We start from the raw sequence: 22,229 nt of genomic DNA on the forward strand, positions 1-22,229 counted from the left end.
TGCTGGTCCTGATAGTGTGGGTGTAGGAAAGCCGACCTTGAGGGTGTGAAAGCAGAAGAACTGGCCCCACACCTCACTCACTGATACAAGAGGTGAATTCGCTGGGACAATGCTGGAGAGCTCATCCTGGTGGTGAGGACAGGGGAGAACTGGTGGACAGACCAATCTGCACAGGTCCAGAATCAGGATTAGGACTTGACCCGCCCCAACATCCACCCCATCTTTGATCTGCTGGAGCATATAAAGGAACCTGACCCACAGTCCTGAAACTTCAGGATCTCCACAACACAGGACAACAACAGGATATGGTGATGATTTGTTTGGTTTTGACAAATAAAGCTTGCCTGGAGAGCAGAGGGTGGAGCTAGCCACTAGCTAACCATAGAGGCAAGGCTGTGATGGCACACACCTTTAATCTCAGCACTTGGGAAGGCAAAGCAGAAAGATCAGAAGTTCAAGCCACCTTGGGCTGAATCAGTCTAAAAGAGAAATAGCCGGGCAGTGGAGGCTCACACTCTTAATCCCAGCACTAGGGAGGTGGAGACAGGATCTCGGTGCATTCGATCTGAGCATTCAATCTGAGGATTCCTAGAGACGGGATCACCCATCTGGTCTGAGAATTCAGTAGAGGTAAGAACTAGTGGCCAGTTGCTCTGCTTCTCTGATCTTTCAGCATTTACCCCTATAGCTGAGCTGACTCTCGGATTTTATCATTAAGACCAATTAGAATTCTTGCTACATAGAATACCCAAGAAGAGGCCCAGTGAAGGTACAACATCAATAGTATAGTAGAAACCAGAGACCTCAAACCAATGATTCTTTGCAATGAACACTTGTAAGTAAAGATACACAGACAAAGGGGTATATTGTGTGACTCATTGTGCTATACTGCAGTTTCCATGATGAGATTTTTAATGTTTTCTCTTTTCCCTTTCTCTTAATTTTTTTGGAGGGGGTGCAGGGACTGAGGGCAGAAGGGATGGGGAAATGGATGCAATCAAAATATATGATATAAAAGACACATAGAATAAATACGAAAGAGGAAAAAAAGATACAGATTCAAAACACATGGATCTCTTAGAACTCAGTCATTAAATAAATAAATAAGAAAAACAGGCAGGAAAACCTGTGCATGTTGACATACTCCTGTACCCAGCACTAAGAAGACTGAAGCAGGAGGACAGATGGCAAGCCCAAGGTCAGCCTGGAGATCATATGAAGTTTAAGGTGATGCTTCGCTACACAGGAAGACATCATCTCAAAAAGTAAGAGTCGGGTACCAACAGAGACAACACCAAAGACATTACACTGATGGGGGAGAGACACAAAGAAGCCAAATATCAAATGATATTAGAGAATTACAAATTGAAACAACAATGAGATCCAACCATTGATGGAGGTGGGTCTTGTATTAATCTGTTGCTTTCATTGGTTAATTAATAAAGAAACTGCCTAGGCCCATTTGATAGGCCAACCCTTAGGTGGGTGGAGTAAACAGAACAGAATGCTGGGAGAAAGAAGCCGAGTCAGTGAGTCGCCATGATTCTCCCATTCCAGACAGACGCAGGTTAAGATCTTTCCTGGTAAGCCAGCTCATGGAACTACACAGAATATTAGAAATGGGTTAGATCAATATGTAAGAGCTAGCCAATAAGAGGCTGGAACTAATGGGCCAGGCAGTGTTTAAAAGAATACAGTTTCCATGTAATTATTTCGGGGCATAAGCTAGCCATGCGGGCGGCTGGGTGCCGGGGACGCAAGCCCACTGCTCTTATTACAACACAGTGCCGGGGACACAAGCCCGCCGCTCCATATTACAACAAACCATATACCTATTTGAATGCTTAAAACCCCATAGGAAAGCAAATGCTGAGATATGTGGTTCAACAGGAATGCAAAAATAATGGCTGGTGTAAAACACCCGCAAAACAGCACTTCTTCCAAAGCTAACCACTGTCTCAGCATACAGTTCAATACTGACTGAACTGAAACGTAAATAATTGAAAACTTGTTTGTACAGAACCTTGCACAAGTGTATATAGCAGTTGTATTCACAAATGTCCCAAACTGAAAGTAGTAACAAAACAGAAAGATGCCAACTGTGACATGTGCATACAATGAATTATTAGTTAGCAATAAAAAGAAATGAACTATCAACCATGAAAAGGCATGAAGAAAACATATGCAATTCAGCTATACAACATTCTTTAAGAGGCAAAATCACACACAGTAAAAAGATCAGTTATTGCACAAGGTTTTGGGAGATGAATACACAGGTGAACAGATGGAGTGCAGAGGAGTCTTAGGGCACTGAAACCATTTTTTATGATACTGCAATAACTGTAGTTGTGAGATTAAACAGTTGTCAAAACCCGTGAAACTATACAACATAAGTGAACTTTAATAATAGTAAATAATGTGGTAAGATACACTGACAAGTTATCATAAATGTACTACACTAACTGACATTGTTAATAATATGCAGAACTTGCAGGGTGTGGAATGGAAAATATGGATCCCAGAAGCCTCCAGATCTTCTCAGTTTTTCTAGATATAAAACTGCTTTTAAAAAGCAAATCAACTAATAAACAAAGACAAAATATTTTAAGTCCAAAAAAAGCATGTTGAGATGATCTTATCGCTAACTAATGTATTTTTTTATCATTAATAGGTATTAGTAAATATTGACTATCATGAGAAAGGTAAACATTTCAGAACCTAAGAATTACATATACCCTGCTGCATTGTGGCTGCCACTGAAGCAGATATGTCCCCAAAATCATTTTCAATGCAATAATTTTCAGAAACACTTGCTAGCATGAAGTTTGGGGTTCTGGAACCTTACTGTCTGGGTCTGAAGCCTAGTTATGCAACCATCTTGCTTTATTGACCCTGGTAAAGCTTCTTAATCTCTTTGATTCTTTGATTCTACATCCCAGTGTGTACAATGAGAGCAGTTCCAGGGCTACCTCACAAAGCTGATAATATAGATGCCCTTAGATTAGCACCTGGTATATGGTGAGCTCTCAAAATAGCTGATGTTAAGTATCAGTCCCATTAATTTTATTAAATAGAACTTTATTGACTAATAATTTTTGCCATAATAAAATCTTAATTAGGGGCTAGAAATATGATTTAATGGGTAAGAATATTTGCATGAAGATGGAGAATTTGGATCTCAGTACCCACATAAAAAAATCTGAGTGTGGCTATGTGCACGCCTGTAACCCCAGTGCTAGGGATTGCCAGCCCACAGGAGGATTGTTGGGTTTTATAATTTCCAGTCTATCTCCAAGCTCATTGAGAGACTCTGTCCCAATGAAATACAATGAAGAGTGATAGAAAAGGACACTCACCAACTCTCTCTGACCTTTTTGTGTGCATGAATAAGCATGGATTTGCACATACCACACAAACACACACAAAGGCAGAAAATAAAGAAAAATCTTAATTATGATTCACTTCTATGGAATGGAGTAGTGATAATAAACTAAAAAATGAAAAGCTGTATCTTAAATTTATAATATCATTACATTTTATAGATAGAGGGATACTGTGTATATTATCAAACTTAATAGAAGTTTAATATTAAACAACATATTTATAAAAATAAATTATGAAAACCCTTTATATTAGTATCTTATTTTTATCCTACTTGCTTTTTGAAGAAACAGATTAATCAGACTCTTGCCTAGCTTACCTATTCTACAAACTCAACCATCCTAAGAGACAAAACATCACTACTCCAGTGATGGGGAATTCCTCTCTCTCCAACTATGAGCTGGCTGCCATACATCCTGTTCTGCGTTATATAGTTGGCTATGGCTTTTAGGCTTTCTCATTGACTTCTCAGCCTTTGGCTTAAGCACTCAAACCCTACTCTAATCTCAGATGCCTCCTAACTGACTCAACCTCATACTCAATGATATTCTGTTGTGGTGTTCTTAGCTTCTATTATCTGCATGGATGAACTTCCCTAACTGAGAAAAAATAATATTAAAGAATTCCTTTTCTGTTTTTGGTTTTATGTTGTTGTTTTATAAGGTCTCTATATGTAGCCCTTCTATCCTGGAACTCACTCTGTTGACCAGGTTGGCCTCAAACTCACAGAGATCCTCCTACCTCTGCCTTCTAAATACTGGGATTAAAGATGTGAGCCAAGGTGTCCAGCTAAGAATTCTTAACATGTATAAACAACCTTCTGGAAACCTCTTAATTTTTTTAGTGAAACTAATTTATTAACTCTTTGTTGGTTTTGGTTTTTTTTTCTTTTGGTTTTCTTTTTTGGAACCAGGGTGTGGCTCAGTGATGCCGAGTGCTTGCTGGAAAGTAGTTTCCCTTCTGTAAAAGGAGTTTAAAAAATGTACCCTGCACAGTTGGACAATGTTTCTCCCAGAAGACACGGGTTAGTAATTGAAAATCTCAGTGCCAGGTGTTAGACACCTCCTTGTGCGTTATTGGCCAGGGAAGCTCTACAGGCCCCTAAGATAACATGCGCTATTGACATTTATGGCAGTTTGAATAAGAATGGCTGCCAGAGGCTCATGTTTGAATACTTGGTCCCCACTTGGTAGAACTGTTTAGAAAGAATTAGGAAGGTGGCTTTGTTGGAGGAGATATGTCACTGAGGCTTTGAGGTTTCAAAAGCCTACACCATCCCCAGCCCCCTACCTCCTGCCCCCTGCCTCATGCTTGTGGATTGAGATGTAAACTCCCAGCTACTAATACAGAGCCATGCCTACCTGCCTGATGCCATGATGGTCATGGACTCTAAAAACCTTCTGCAACCATGAACCACAAATTAAATGTTTTCTTTTATAAGCTGCCTTGGGAGCTGGGTGGTGGTGGTGCACATCTTTAACCCCAGCACTCAGGAGGCAGAGGCAGGTGGATCTCTGTGAGTTTGAGGCCAGCCTGTTCTACAGAGCGAGTTCTAGGACAGGCTCCAAAGCTACACAAAGAAATCCTGTCTCAGGAAAGAAAATACAAGTTGCCTTTGTCATGGTGCCTTATCACAGCAAGAGAAAAGTAACTTAGACACCGTTGCCATTTGTTGTCTACCATAACCCTGGTAGACCCTATTTCTGAAGACACATATGTTTTCATTGCAGGACATAAAGAAATCAATTTGGAACTGACTTGGAAGATTGCTCCCTGCTGGCTAGCTTGCATGTACCTTCAGGCTACTAGGGAAACAAAAATCATCAATGATCTTACTCCACAGTACCACTGAATGCTGCAATACCAACATGCCAGGCAAGAATTGCACTGGTGCAAAAGTGGAAAGAATGCTATGGGAATAACCAAGCATTTTGTGGATTTGTGGCCTGCTCCACAGGAAGGAATTTAACCCATTATTATAAACTTGTTAAAAACTGCTTGAAAGGTAAAGCCAAAGACCCTAGAAAGGAACCTGCTATTGTTGTTTTAGTAAATGGACATGCTGTCAAAATTGCGTCCTGAATATGGATTAGATAGATTAGTGTTATTCTTTTTTTTTTTTTTTTGGTTTTTCGAGACAGGATTTCTCTGTGTAGGTTTGAAGCCTGTCCTAGAACTCACTCTTGTAGATCAGGCTGGAGAGTTGCCTGCCTCTGCCTCCCTGAGTGAAGGGATTAAAGGCGTGTGCCACCCAGCTCAGATTAGTGTTATTCTTAACCCTGATCAGAGAAGCCTTTTCTACAGTAGGCAGTAGTTAATCTAGAGACTCATAACTGAGTGAATAAAGTACTTAAGTAAAGTACTCAGAGCACATAAGTGCTTGCTGATTACTCAGGGACCATCCCTATCCCAAGGCCCGGGGAGCATGGTGGAAGAAGGGGCAGAATGAACATAAGAGCAGGAAGATGAGGACGAATTCTGTCTTTGGATACGTGACTCTTAGAGGCATGAACTCACTGCATATGCTCATCCTCACAAGATCAACCCAATATTTGCTAATATTCCCACAGGCAGTACTAACAACTAGACTCAGAGGGTGAAGGAAGGGAGAGGAGAAATAAGAGGCAGAGAAGAGGAGGAGTAGGAAGAAAAGGTTATGACATGAAGGTGGGAAGGAGACATGTGGGAGTGTCTAGGGTGTAAATCCCCCAAAGCAGAAATAATCATTAAGTAATTCACATAGTTTATTAAGTATGCCAACTATCACATAAGGAAAAGAGAGATTTACTTCTTTAAACTCTATGGGTATGTGTATGTCTGCATAAATTTATATGCACCATCTGAGCACAGATGCCTGTGAAGGGCAGGAAAGGATAGAGAAAGACTTGGAACTGAACTTATAGATGCCTGGTGTGGGTGCTAGGACCTAACCAGAGCCCTCAGCAAGAGCAATAAATCCTCTTAACCACCGTGCCTCCTCTCCAGCCCCGTGTTTAGGCTTCTCCCCACTATCCTAAACGCTATAATGCTCTTCCATGGAGGAGTCTGACAAGCACTCACCTCTACAGACAGCCCACGCGTCCTCATCACACTTTTCACCGCTTGTCCGCAATTCAAAGAAGTTGTACTCCTCAAAGCTAATAAGACCATTTCCATCCAAGTCAATGACTTCAAAGATCTCTGATAAAGTTGACCTAAATTATAAAAGTAGAAAATTATTATTTTAAAACAAAAAGTCTAAAGATATATATATATATATATATATCTTTAAATATATACACACATTAAATATATATATTTAAACATATACACACATTAAATATATATATATATGTGTGTGTGTGTGTGTGTGTGTGTTTTGCCTGCATGTATGTCTGTGCACAATGTGCATGCCTGGTGTCTGAAGGAGTCAGTAGAGGGCACTGGCCCCCCTGGAACTGAAATTATAGATGAGTGTGAACCACCACATGGGTGGTAGGAATTGAATCCAGGTAGAAGAGCATCCAGTGTTCTTAACCACTGAGCAATCTCTCTAGCTCCTAAAGACAGTTTTTGAGAACAAGTTTTAAAGGAAACAATATTAATGGCATTTAAGAATTTTTTCTTTTTTTTCTCATTTTTTAATTCTTTTTTAATTAAAATTTCCAACTGCTCCCCGTTTCCCATTTCCCTCCCCCTCCTCCCACATATTGCCCCCTCCCCCCGCTCCCCTCCCCCTATCCCCACTCCTCTTCTCCTCCCCCCAGTCCATTCCCCCTCCCTCTCGATACTGAAGAGCAGTCCAAATTCCCTGCCCTACAGGAAGACCAAGGTCCTCCCACTTCTATCTAGGTCCAGGAAGGTGAGCATCCAAACAGGCTAAGCTCCCACAAAGCCAGTTCATGTATTAGGATCGAAACCTAGTGCCATTGTCCTTGGCTTCTGAGCTATATTATATCCAAATACATTTTTATCTGTCTGTGGTTAAATCTCATTGGGATCATAGAAGACCACCCTCAGGTTTAGACTTCTGATTTTGACAGTTATCAAAATCAAGAGTGCAACTCACAGAATCTACCATTAAAGTCAATGTCTGGTGGAGAAGACACTGGTAGAGATGTACATGAAGTCTGGCCAGGTGCACAGAACCTAGGAACTAAGGACAATCCTAGACTTGTAAGCACAGTGTCACTCTTGGTTACTTAAAGAATTTTAAAATATATATTTGTTATACAAAGCATGCTTTTGTGCATGTACACATTGTGGAATGAGTAAGTCAAGATAAATAACACATCTATTATCTCATATATTTAGTGTTTATGGTGAAAACACTTAAGATCTTCTATTGTAGCAAATTCCAAATATATTATTATTAAATATAACAAATTGGTATTAGCTATAGTCTAGTTACCATATTACACAATGGATAACTGCATTTATTCTTCCTGTCTAATGGAAATTTTCTACTTATTAAACAATATTTCTCCCAATTTCCTCACACCACCAATCCTTGGTAATCACCATCCTGCTTCTATAAATTTTACTTTGTAGATCCCACACATAAGTGAAATCATGAGGCACTGGGTTTTGTGCCTTTTATGTTTTTAAGTGCACTGCCCAGCATTTTGTGGTAAGATACTGAGTTAAAGCAGAAAGCTAGCGACAGAAAGATGGGGGTGGAAGCAGACCACAGAAAGGTAGGGGTGAGGGCTAACTGCAGAAAGAGGGGCGAGCTGGCCACAGAAAATGGGGGTATAAGCTGGCCACACAAAGAGGGGAGTGAGCCGGGCGATGGTGGTGCACACCTTTAATCTCAGCACTCGGGAGGCAGAGGCAGGTGGATCTCTGTGAGTTCGAGGCCAGCCTGGTCTACAAGAGCTAGTTCCGGACAGGCTCCAAAGCCACAGAGAAACCCTGTCTCGAAAAAAAAAAACAAAACAAACAAACAAAAAAAAACAAAGAGGGGGTGAAAGCTGGGCAAAGGAAGTTAGGGGTGGGAGTTGGTCACAGAAAGAGGGGGTAGGAGCAGTCCACAGACAATGGGCAAAACTTACCTAAATTCACTTGTAAGAAATAATTCCCCTGTTTCATCTCTATATACAAGCTGGGCTTCTTCTGTTACTGGTTTTACTTCTTTTTTTAGTCTACAGCCAGTTGTGGAAGGAATTAACCAATAAATTCCTGGTTCTAGTTCACCAGTCCATCCAAACACCTTTTACCAGAAGAATTAAACAAAATGAACAATGAAAAGTCTTAATGACTTTAAATCTTTCGTCTGAAGTGGAAACTTGAGACATCACTTATTTTAAATCACTTTTATCAATTTAGTTATAGTTTATTAACCTTTTACTGATTTTAAATTCTTTTTCTTAGGGGTAGTCCTAGTACAAGACAATACAATATGGTCCTTTATGTTTTCAAAACTACCTAAAAGCAAAGAGAAGAAGCTATATATCATCTAGGTCATCCCCAAAGATCTTCAAAAACGTTTGTGACACAAATGCTTTCAACAGGAACCAGAGAGTAATTTTAGAATGTTTTTAAAAAATGCAAACACTAAGCTTCTTAAAAAAAAGTAGTAAAGATCTCCTACTACTGTGAATGAAATATGAACATATGATTTGTAAATAACATTTAGATGGCACCAAAGAAACTTGAATATACTTTTTTTTTTTTTTTTTGTTTTTTTTCGAGACAGGGTTTCTCTGTGGTTTTGGAGCCTGTCCTGGAACTAGCTCTTGTAGACCAGGCTAGTCTCGAACTCACAGAGATCCGCCTGCCTCTGCCTCCCAAGTGCTGGGATTAAAGGCGTGCGCCACCACTGCCCGGCTTGAATATACTTTTAAGTTTACCTTTTACATGAGTTAAACATATGTCTGAAAGCTGAATTATATATTACAACATTACTCTCTATTCTGCTGTTTGTTGTTCTGTTTTGTTTTTTGAGCCAGGAACTCATGGGTTTTTTGTTTGTTTGTTTGTTTTTACAGACAATCTCACTGTAGAGTTCATGTTGGCCTTGAACACGTTATGAAGCCCAGTCTGGCCTTAAATTTGTAGACCTCCTGCCTCTGACACCTCAGTGCTGGTATCTCAGAAAAATCATACCATACATCTTTGCTTCTGTAAGTTTGACTCTGTCTCTCTGTCTCTCTCTCTCTCTCTGTGAGAGAGAGAAGGGTATTGATTTGATCTTTGTGGATCTTCCATATAATATATATATATATATATATATATATATATATATATATATAATATATTGACAGAATACTTTTAGGTGGGTTGCTTAGATCCCTAGGTGACATGGACTATAAAACAAGATGTAGAGTCCTAAGCAGACCTGTTTGCCTGAAACTGTTTCCTAACAAATGCTGAATATTTATAGTGAATATCAAAACATTTGTATAAAAACATTTTATTTGCCTATTCAATATGGAAAGCAACTGGTATCCCACTATATACCTCCTAGGAGCTTTTGGAGCCTAAACATTTTTTATAAAACCCTGGGACCATCTTTTGACTACCCTAACTGTACATATTCAGTCGTTATGTATGACAGCTAAGTATAGTTACTTGTTCTACAGTACAGACTAGTCCCCAAATTACATCAGGTATTGTGCTCAAATAGTCTTTCCAAAACCTATTTTAGGTCATCCTGGAGGTTCATAAACAAAATAAGTTATCACTGAGTTCTAGATTCTTTCTGCCTGATTATCCAAGGACTATAATTACCCTGAGGTTATCACCAAACTCTATTTGAAAAGAAGAAATAATTCAGTGTAACTGAGGATCACTGTGAAGGCTAATATAAATATACCAAATCCATGCTTTGGAAATAATATTTGTTTAGACTAACCATATACAGGCTGACATGTAGAGTTCAAAAATATCTTGCTACTTCCAGTGGATGTCATCCCATGAACTTCCTTTATTCCCCACATATAACTGTGAAGGGCCACTACAGATGGCAACTAGGAAGTTCTTCATGGGTACCAAACTCTTCTTAAGGAAAATAATTGTGAAGCTAAAACTACTAGTAAAAATCCTTTGTAAATATGACATATTACAGACAAACAAAAGCCTATAAAGACACCCACAGAAACTCAGTTTAAACATAGCCTTGCTATGACTGACTGTTTTTACACATGCAATCTCATAAGAAAGTCATTTCATCCAAAACCAAATGGGAAAAGCTATTGTTTCTGACATTGCTTTATCTTGAACTTCACCTCATAGTCAGCTATGAAGAAGAGCTTAGTAAAAATGGTAACTTCTGCCATTTTATGTGGTTCTGGCCGGTAATACCCTTGTCTCTTAGGAGGCCTCCAAAAAAAGACTTCTATATAACATCCCATAGGAAAATATTTGTCTGTCATTGAGCCAATATAAAGATTAAATATGATATTGTATAAGTTCTTCAATAGTATTATTTCTGCTGCTGTGAAGTAGATTGTATTTTGTAGTCCTCATAAAATAAATAGGCACATGTATGTATCTGCTCACAAATTTAGCCTCTGCATAGATATATAATTAGAAAGGACCAGAACAACCTCAGAGGCAACATATAAAAACATTTAAAAGCATTTTTCTTTCCATCATACTATTTCTGAACCCTACAATTGAGTCAACCCTGAGGATAATAATTTGGGAGAGTTCCTGCTCTGCAGTCATAGTACAAGTAAGACAGACATCAGAAACAAACTTTGCTGTAGCTGAGGTCGTGTATCTGGAGGGTAGGAAGAAACTAATAACATCACTCTCTTTATTGAGAGTAACAACAAAAAATATTTTCATGAGATACATCAGGGCACGTAGTTATGGAGCAAGGCTATCAATCATCAATCCCTAAAAAAAAAAATCTTAGAATATAAGAAAAAGTTCTTTACAGTTAATAAAACATATGTAATAGTATAATAATTAGGTACCACCTATACCTTCATTAGAATAGAGAACATCTGAGTTTAAAATACTGGTGAAAAGCTATTATTTCCCTCAACGTGGCTTCATATTACATTCTTAAACATTAAAAAATATGTATACTTCTCTATTTCGTAGTTCAGTAAAACACATGAGCTGTGGTTCTGCTTGATCCTCACTTTCTTTAAGAATATATAAGGCCGTATCAACAGATAACCAGGGGGGACGTTTTCCTAGAAACACAACAACAACAGCATCACCAACAAAACCCACCTCAGATCAGCCAATCACCGTAGATTCTTTTAAGTTCTTTACCCAATAGATTTTGAAAAAGAAACGCACATCGCATTTTTACATACAAATATCTTAATATCTATAATATGCCACTGCTATATTTAATTTTATGAAAAACAGTATGTCTGTACTCAGTTTATAAAAGGCCTCAAGTTTCTTGAAATCATCAAAAAGCTGTGTTTCAATGGCAGGAGATGAGCCTATGCACTTGCCTTGCATGCATGAGGACCTGGGTTTGTTTGCCAATGTGCTCGTCCTAACTAAAACCAAACAAAGAACAATGAAAAAGAACAGCTGAGGTGCAAGACAAGCAAGTCAAGATCTAAGTGAGAGCAGAGCTTTCCAGGAAGAGTTGGGATCCAACACTGATACTGCCCAGGGAGAAACCATCTATACTCTTAGACAGTCACGTTATCTACATGCTTAGATGGGTCAGGTCACACACTGTCTCTACTTAAAACCCTCTGCTGAGATAAAGCTCAAAGTATATTGCTCTGCCAATAAGAAAAAGCAGATGAACTACAAGAAGTTATCAGTACTGAGGCCATGTCATAACTAAGGAGACTGAAAGGCACTTTCCCAGGTTGGATGGGATACTGAAAGCCCTGGCCTTTCTGTGTTAGAGCACAGGAGGCGGTATGTTAGGAAAGAAAAAAGGTAGAAGAATAAAGTGAGAGGATTTTCCAAAAGCAAGAAAGGCACATATCCAAGACTCTCTGAGAACCCCAGATAGTAAATGTCTAACAGTACATTGACCATAATAACAGAATAAATAGTAAAACTCAGATACATATTCAAACTGCTCAAAAAATAATAACAAAAAAGAAAACCTTTCCTCCCCAAACTTCTTTTCTCTTAGTAAAAGAAGTTTTCATTATAGGAGATATCTCTTACAGTTTATACTCTTGTTCCTTTGCTCTTCATTCATTCCCTACCAATTTCTCCTTGCTTACTCATTCCAGACAGACTAGCTTCCAGTCCAAGACTGATTTATTCTCTGTGTATGTATGTCTCCTTGCATGAGTTTATATGTACCACATGTGTGAAGGAGCCTTTAGAGGCCAGAGGAGGGTTTTGGATCTCTTGAAACTGAATTTACAGATTGTTGTGATCTACCATTTGGATGCTGGGTACTGAGTCCTGGTCCTCTGCAAGAGGCCATTTCTCTAGCCCCACAGCTCCTGTTCTGCGCCATCACATTCTACACCAAAGTCCCTTACTTGGCAAGTTCTCTGGAATGCTCTGCACCTCCACTGCTCTTCATTTACCCTCCTATAGCAATAACGCTTTCTCACTTGCCTCCTGTGAGAGAGCGTCACAAAACAGCTGCCCTCTCTGCATTCATAGACCTTTATGATGCAATTAGGCAGATTCGTCATCAAGAGATGAAGTTTCTCTTGCAGTCTTATTGATTTGGACTTTGTGACTTATGAATAACAAAATGGAACAGAAGTTAACATTTTGTCCGTTCTGAGACCACCACTCTGGAAATGTTCCTGTACTTTTTTTGTTTTTTTTTTTTTTGTTTTGTTTTTTTTTTTTTTTTTTTTTTTTTTTTGTTTTTCCTCCTCAGATTCCAGTCACAATATAAGAAAGTACCTGCTGGCTTATTGGAAGGCAGCTATGCTCACCACTATACCACCAACGCAATGTATGCTGGCTTATTGGAAGATGAAAGATCCTCTGGGGCAGTCAAGCTGTCCTAGATGGAACCACACATATAGGAGACCGCAGCCAGCACTGTAAATCCGGCCATTAGCTAACCTGTCACTGCAAAAGTGTGAGTGAACCCTGCACAGAAAAGCCATGCCAGGTTCACACTAAAAGGTCTCATGAATCAACAAATCCTTAATTGTTTTAAGTCACTGAAATTTTGGGCATTTTGATTTGTAGCAGCTGGTAACTGACATACTTTATAAAACATTATTTGGGGGCTGGAGAGATGGCTCAGAGGTTAAGCGCACTGGCTGCTCTTCCACAGGTCCTGAGTTCAATTCCCAGCAACCACATGGTGGCTCACAACTATCTATAATGAGATCTGGTGCCCTCTTCTGGCCTGCAGGAATACATGCAGACAGAACACTGCATATATAATAAATAAATAAAAATCTTTTAAAAAACTAAAACATTATTTGTTGATTGTCTTTGGTCATTTTTGAATCTTATACTAAAATGGCTCCATTTTAATGGCAGTCTCCGTTTCTCAAAACCAGTCTTTCTATACTTTTCATTTTCTCTTCAGTTTTCCTCTTTTATTTGTCATGTGTGTGTACATTGGGAGAGAGAGCCAGTGACTGACTCATACTGAAGCCTTGGTGTCCGTATTGTAGACTAGACTGGCTTTGAACTTGGGGCTCTCTAGTTTCAGCCTCCTGAGTATTGGGATTATAGGCATGTACTGCCACAATCCCTGTCTTTTTTTTTTTTTAAAGATAAAGTCTCAATATGTATCCCAGGATGACCTGGAACTCATCCTCCTGCCTCAGTCTCCCCAGTGCTGAGATTATGAGTGTGTACCACTATGCCAGCCAGTTCCTTTACTATTTATTCCTTTATTGTTTCTTTCACTAAAATTTAAGTCCTGAAGAGTAGATGCTTTGGTCTTTTATGTACTTAATATATCCTGAACATCTAAATTGAGGTTTAATATATAAGAACCTAAATAAATATTTGATGAATTAATTAATGAAGGAGATCTCTTCATGAGAATAGAGAACTGACACTGAACTCACATGGCTATCTTAAGTCACTCTTTAACTGATGTTGTCATTGTTATTTAAACATACAAACTCCTGGGCTGCCTCAGCAGTTAAGAGCACTTGCTGCTCATGCAGAGGACCCCAATTCTTTTCCCAGATACACACGACAGCTCACACCGACCCAATGCCCTCTGGCCTCTCCAGGTATCTGACACACATGGCAGACAAAAATTCATGTGGGCATAAATAAATAAAAATTTTCTTGCTGAGCAGGGTGTAGTGCTGGTCTACTCCTTGAGGGCTAAGGTAGGAAGATCATAAGCTTGAGGTCACCCTGGGATAAATAGTGAGATTCTACCTCAAAACCAAATACCAAACCAAAACAAAATGAGGTGGGGGGATTTAATCAACTCAAAAAATTGTAGCTATCCTGTAATATCTAAAACAAAACTTCTAAATTATCTATTTTAGGGGTATGAGAGAATCTTCATGAAAGAATATGTTTGTTTATAAACAGAGGTGATGCATGATTTAGAACAATCATTAAAAAATATCCAAGGGGGGGCTGGAGAGATGGCTCAGAGGTTAAGAGCATTGCCTGCTCTTCCAAAGGTCCTGAGTTCAATTCCCAGCAACCACATGGTGGCTCACAACCATCTGTAATGAGGTCTGGTGCCCTCTTCTGGCCTTCAGGCATATACATAGACAGAACATTGTATACATAATAAATAAATATTTTTAAAAAAAAAATCCAAGGGGATCACTAAAGACAATTCTTATTGATTAAAATGACAAAATAGCTGGGGTTATAGCTTGTAGCAGATAACTTGGCTATCATGCATGAGATCAAGGTTTCAATTCTCAAAAATGACCATTTCAAACAGTACATACGAATGAATTTTACACAATTTTAATATTTCACAAATATTATTGTGAATGAAAAGATTATTAATAAATACCTCCTTTGGTATAGACATGGACATTGAAGATACTAAAAATACTTGCAGTTTCATATCCCAATTTGTGCTTCTATAGAATTTCTGTTAGACATACTAATTTTAAATGGAAAATTATAAATGAAAAAAGCTATGATTAATTAACAAATAAAAGGCCTGGCATGGTGGCACAGACCTTTAATCCCAGCACTTGGGAGGCAGAGGCAGACAAATCTCTGTGAGTTTGAAGCCACCCTGCTCTACATAGTGAGTTCTAGGACAGCCAGGGCTACAGAGCAGGACCCTGTTTCAAAAAAAGAAAGAAAAAAAAGAGAAAGGGAAAAAAACAAATGAAAAGTTGAGTCTATGTCATGAAGAACCAAATAGCATCTTTTGTTTCTAAGAAAAGACACTTTATTTTTATTTGCTTTGCATAATGATAACACAGTAACTGTCTAAAGTAATGCTTTTTTGAAATATAACTGCCATTTTCTTCACTGTTGTTCAACATAATGCTTGAAGTCATAGCTAAAGCAATAAGAGAAAGAAATATGTGAGATATAAATAGGAAAAAAATTAAAGTGCTTATTTCTATTTCCTACTATCCATATTTGCAGGTAGCATGATTCTTTACTTAAAGACCCTACTGAATCCACCAGAAAGCTCTTGGACCTAATAAACACTTAACAGTAAAACTGCAGATTACAAAATTAAATCAATTATGTACTTACAGAGAAATAAATCGGAAAAAATATTCTATTTAAAACAACTCAGAAGAATTAAGTATATTTATGAATATATCTAACCAAAGAAGAGAAAGATCTCTACCATGAAAACTTCAAGATATTGAAAAGGGAAATCAAAAAAGACAGTAGATGATGCAAAGACACTACATACTCCTGCACTAGCAGAATTACTATTGTGAAAAGGACCACACTAACAAAATTAAGTTATAGATTTAATTTAACACCTATCAAAACTTCACATGTTTTGAAAAAGCAACACAAAAGTTCATATAAATCATAAAGAACCATGAATAGCCAAAGGAAGAGTAAAGAGTGAGAACCCTGACGCAGTTATTGCAAAACCTGACCTCAAACTGTGTTACAGAACTATAGTCACACAGACAGCCTGGGACTGGTATAAAAACAGATCAGTGGAATAAAATAGAGGACCTAGAAACAAAACAACAAACCTATGTCCATTTTATTTTTGATAAAAGAAGAAAAAATATACATTGGAGAAAAGATAGCCTCTTTGACAATGTGCTGTCAAAACTGATCTCCCACCTGCAGAATAAAGTTAGACTCTTATTTTTCACTGTGTACAAAAATCAATTCAAATTGGATCAAGGACCTTGATTAAAAACATGAAACACTGAAACTTCTAGAAGAAAACATAGGGGATACCCTTCAAGACATTGAGGAAGACAAAAGAACTTTTTGAAATAGAACACCAATAGAACAAGAACTAACCCAGTATCAACAAGACAGGACTACATCAAAATATAAAGTTTCTGTACAGCAAATGAACACACAGCCTTCAGAATGGGAGAAAAGTCATAACCAGCTACATGTAAGACAATATCCAGGATTCATAAGCAATTGCAGAAATCAAATGCCAATGAAACAAAACTACCAATAAACAGGCAAACAAATTTAATATTTTTAAAAGAAACAGAAATGGTGAATAACTATTTGTATTTATTTTTATTTTATGTGCATTTAGTGTTTGGCCTGCATATATGTCTGTGAGGGTGTCTGATCCCCTGAAACTGGAGTTACAGATAGTTGTCAGCTGCCATGTGGGTGCTGGGAATTGAACCTAAGTCCTCTGGAAGAGCAGTCAGTACTCTTAACTGCTGAGCCATCTCTCCAGCTCCATAACTACGTGTAAATGTTCAACATCGCCAGGCATCAGGGAGATGCAAATTAAACCTTCTGTGACATACTACCTTACTCCAGTCAGAATGCCTATCACCAATATTGTGAGTTTGGAGCAAGAAAGGAATACTTTCAGATGCAAACTAATGCAGGCATTCTGAAAAATAGTTTGGATATTTCTCCAAAAATTAAAAATAAAACCACCACATAACTTGTTATTTTACTCTACCATGGAGATATTTGTACCTCCACATTTATTGCTTTACTAACTATGTGAAGAACTGGAATCAACCTATATGTCCATCAAAAGATAAATGGGTCATGAAAACTTAGTGTGTGTGTGTTGTATGTGTGTGTATGAATAACTATTCTCTCTAAAGAAAAATGTAATCACAAAACTTGCAGGGAAATGAATGAACTTAGAATGCATACTATTAAGTAAGGTCACACAATCTCAGAAAGAAAAAAACCTGCATATCTCTCTCACATGTAGCATCTAGGCAATAATATCTGTATATATCTACATACAATTATATAGATACAGGCAAATTTACATGTAGATGGAATACAACATGCAGAAAATGAAAAAGGAAAGGCTAAATGTTAGGACTGAGGAAGAAATGAATGGCTATTCTAACTGTATAGAGATTTACAGAGTTGTATAGTCTTCAGGCTGAGAAATGTGTTTCATTAAAGTATTTTTAAATAACAAAGTTTAAAATTAAAAAATAAAAGAATGCTTGTTCTAGATAAAATATTATACATAAGATACCCTAAAGACTAACAGTATCAGCAAAGTGGCAGTGCATAAAATTAACATACAAAACCTGGTAGCCATCTTCTATGACAATAACAAACCATGAAAACAACCAATTCACAATGCCTCAAAACAACAACAAACCCTTAAAACACACCTAACCAAGGTGGCAAAAAACTTTTACAATGAAAAATTTATTTTTTAATAAGCTTTATTATTTTAAAAAACTTGCAAATAAATAAAAACATCTTTATAACTTTAAAACAAAAGAAACTTAAGATGACATTGAAAGAGAAAGAGACCTCTCATGGTTACTGACTGTAAGACTTAATGTTGTAAAAATGGGTATTGTATCAAAATCAGAGACTCAAGGCAATGCCCTCCAGATGCCCAATGACATTCCTTATAGAAACAGAAAACACAATCTTAAAACTCTTACGGAAGCATAAAACAGCCAAAATGCTCCTGAGCAAAAAAGTATTTCCAACAGGATGTAAACAAAACGAAACCCTTCTAAAGTGCTGGTGAGAGATGTCAACCAGGCCAGACACCATGGAAATCAATATGGAAATTGATTTCTTGAAAATTTCAGACTAAATCTACCATGTGACCCAGCTGACAGTTTATCCAAAGGACTCCAACATATTATACCGATATTTGTGCATAAATATCTATAAGCAGCACTATGTAAGTGTTCAATGACAGATGAACAGATAAGAAAGTGTGGTATAATCATACATGCAGACATCCAGATAGAAACTTTTTGTTCTTGTTGTTTTGTTTTTCGAGACAGGGTTTCCCTGTGTAACAGTCCTAGCTGTCCTGGAACTAGCTCTTGTAGACCAGGCTGGCCTCGAATTCACAGGGATTCACCTGCCTCTGCCTTCCAAGTGCTGGGATTAAAGGTGTGTGCCACAACCGCCTGGCCCAGATGGAAACTATTTTTAAGTGTAAAGAATAGTCAAGTTCTGTTATCTGAAGGAAGATAAATATAATGGAGATAATCATAAATGAATTATCATTTGTTTTCTCTCAATTGTAGTTCCAAGGTTTTAATAAAAATATATTGTTAGTGTGTATGCATGAGGGAGAAAGAAAAAGTTGTGGAGGAGGTCATATCGCATAGTGCATGTGTGGAGGTCACAGGCAAGTCTATGGAGTCATTTCTCGATTTCCACCTTTACATGGGTTCCAAAGATTAAATATATCAGGCTTGTGTGCCAAGTGTCTTTACATGCTGAGCCATCTTGCCAACACAGGTGCCTAGATTTTATATAGACATAAGATCCTGTATGTATATATGACATACAAGTAGAAGTCAAATTGCTTAAGTTAACAAAAGGGACTAGGGAAAAATGGGAAGACCAGGAGGATTGGGGGGGATTTATTCAATGTATAGTATATTTGCATTAAAATGTACTTATCTAACTAAACATCATATATGAAGAATAAACACAATGAAAAAAAAATTTTTTTTTTTTGTTTTTTGAGACAGGGTTTCTCTGTGGTTTTGGAGCCTGTCCTGGAACTAGCTCTTGTAGACCAGGCTGGTCTCGAATTCACAGAGATTCACCTGCCTCTGCCTCCCGAGCACAATGAAAAAATTTAAAACTAAATAAAACCATACATTTCTTGGGCAGATTATTTTCTTAACTAGGACTAGGAAATATAAAGTACTTTCAGAGAATATAAATTGGTATTTTAAAAATAAAAATAGATAAGTAAAGCAGCCTCAGTCTTTACTCCCAGATAGATCTCTGTGAGTTCAAGGTCAGTCTGGTCTATGTAGTGAGTTTCAGAATAGTCAGAGGTACACAGTGATACCATGCCTCAAATGAATGAATGAATGAATAAACAAAAACACATACATACAAACATAAATAAATAATTTAAACTTGCCTTCACCTTGACTCAGATTCAATGGCTTAATTGTTAGATAAAGCACCGATCTTTGAGCTATGTGCATCTTGTACTGATGACTAACGACTTCACCATCTTCTTCTAAAAAGAAACAGCCTTTTGACTGCACATACTGCCAGTCCTGAAATGAAGGGAAACATTTTCAAACAATATTTATTAAATGTTTCAGCATGCATAGTAATGATGAGAAAATGAGAGACAATCCTAAAGAAACGTCAGATATACCTATTGCCCTCCAGGAGTGTACAAACATAGGAAAGAAAATGCAGACATAAAATAAATCAATCATAACTGTCAAATATACATTGCATGTATTTTTCTAAAATCTTGAGAACCAGAAATGTTTTAAATTTTGCTTTGTTCCTTCAGGTTTTGGAATAGCTGTTTATACATGACATGACATCTTTGGAATGACCCAAATCTAAACAGGAGAGTCACCATTTCTTAAGCACGTTTTTACACATAGCCTAAGGGTTGACAGAGGTTTCTGTCCTGCCTGGTCCCACAGTCGTTCATCCCAAAGAAATACACAGAGTCTTACATGAATTATAAACTAGTTGGCCTATTAGCTCGAGCTTCTTATTAACTCTAATAACTTATATTACCCCATAATTCTTGTCTGTATTAGCCACATGGCTTGGTGCCTTTTTCATCAGAGAGGCATTCTCATTTTGCTTGCTCTGTGTCCGGCTTTCTCTGTGATGACTGTGGACTGACCCTTTCCTCTTCCCAGAATTCTCCTGTTCTCATTGCCCTGCCTCTACTTCCTGCCTGGCTACTGGCCGATCAGCACATTTTATTAAACACGCACGAGAACAAATCTATACAGGGTAAAGCCATTGTCCCACAGCACCTAAGTATGCAGCACATGCCGCAAGCTGGGGTGCAGCCATAGCATGAGGGCAGGTGTAGGGTGATGTACTTGTGGAATCAGGTTACTGTTTACAATTTGGAGGGCTTGGGAGAATTTCAGGTCTTGCAACTTTCCATCAGAGACGTCAGCTCACTGTAAAGATAGAGAGGGTCTAAAGGCAATCTAGGACATCCATTTTGGTAGAGAAGCAAAGGTTGGAAAACAACACGGCAGGCCTGATGTCACAGTTCTCAAAGACTTCAGAAGTCTTCCTCTCCCATCTACCAGGTGTATTCTGAGTTCTGATCTACTTTGCATTTAATGTCTGCCATGAATACTGGACATAGCGAATTTGCTTATAATCCCAGCACTTGGGAGGCAGAAATAGGAGAATGTCTGCAAGTTTGTGGCCACTTTGGCATACTCAGGGTTCCAGGTCAGCCAGGGCTACAGTGAGACCCTTGCTCAAAAATAAAACACACCAATAAAAAACTACCACGATTTTCTAAAGTGAGCTTTAAATGAAGTTTCATGTTTATATTATAAATCAATAATATAATATATAACATAAACATATACAGTAAATGACACAATGATGGAGCATTATCATTCTGAATTATTTATACTCTTAAGGGTTGAACAAACTTAAGTGTTTAGCTTAAATGCAGCAGCTGTCCATATTTTTAAAGTTGGTTCCCTCCTTCCACTGGGATCTGGGGATTGAACTCAAGTTGTCAAGATTCTACCCATTGAGCCTTCTTACCGCCCTAAAGGAACTTGTTTTCCTTAAATGTACTTTGTTTAGAATATTAGTAGTTAATGTGATTTGTGACATTTGGGAAACTAAAGAGAAGTTGTTCATGGCAGTTCTTCTGGGGGCAGTGCCAACGGTTGATAGGAAATGGCTTTAAAAATCTAGCTGAGAAGGTTAACATTTTTATTAGATATCTTTCCCATGTTCCAGTTCTGGAAAAAATGCTATAAAAGAAAAAGAATTTGTAAGTTTCTATGGAAGACTGCCAAACTCCATACTGTAATATTACACTGAGGCTAACAGGCCTGGCAAAGCAGGGAATCCCTACACAAAGATAGGGCAAGTGCCACATGACTGACCCTGAAAGAAGAACCGTGAATAACATCACTAGGAAACCTCGAGCAGCACTGCTTATAAAGAAACAGTGGGTCTCTTTAGATTCACAAAACTTATTAAACATACAGTGTTTATTCAACTTGAAATTTTATTTAAAACAAGACTTTCAATCACAAAGGTTTTTTGTTTTTGCTTTTTTTTGGGGGGAGGGGAATCTTGAGTTCAGACTAACATCCTAAGAACGAATCAAAACCAACATGCTATAAATTAAAAGTAAAAAAATACTGAGAAATTGTCTGAATTGTTCAAATAAGTAAATCTAAATAGAATACAGATACGGCTGACAGTTTGAGTTTATGAGAAAATGAATGTACACTGAGTTTTAAAATGAGTTTAGAATAACAGAGGAGGAAATTCCATGTGTAATACATTTTTTGACAAATAAAACAGCTTGTAATTCTTAGAGCGGGCATGAGGTGGTGCTAGATTCTACCAATTCGAGAACATTCCTATAAGTGCAA

General features: G+C 37.8%; 1 protein-coding gene across 4 annotated transcripts in view; it reads right to left on the reverse strand.

Annotated features, from left to right (window-relative positions):
* Efcab7 (EF-hand calcium binding domain 7) overlaps positions 1–22,229 on the reverse strand; it is a 70,257-nt gene that overhangs the window by 33,146 nt on the left and 14,882 nt on the right. For 3 of the 4 annotated variants that reach the window (XM_057783453.1, XM_057783454.1, XM_057783456.1), the window contains 4 exons: positions 19,745–19,886; positions 11,401–11,510; positions 8,415–8,572; positions 6,442–6,575 (listed from right to left, as the gene is read on the reverse strand). In XM_057783453.1, coding sequence (XP_057639436.1) covers positions 6,442–6,575; positions 8,415–8,572; positions 11,401–11,510; positions 19,745–19,886 — 544 coding nt within the window. The remainder of the gene's footprint in view (positions 1–6,441; positions 6,576–8,414; positions 8,573–11,400; positions 11,511–19,744; positions 19,887–22,229) is intronic. The other variant, XM_057783455.1, reaches the window with a different exon arrangement.

Source organism: Chionomys nivalis, chromosome 11 (assembly GCF_950005125.1).
Source record: "Chionomys nivalis chromosome 11, mChiNiv1.1, whole genome shotgun sequence".
NCBI lineage: Eukaryota > Metazoa > Chordata > Mammalia > Rodentia > Cricetidae > Chionomys > Chionomys nivalis.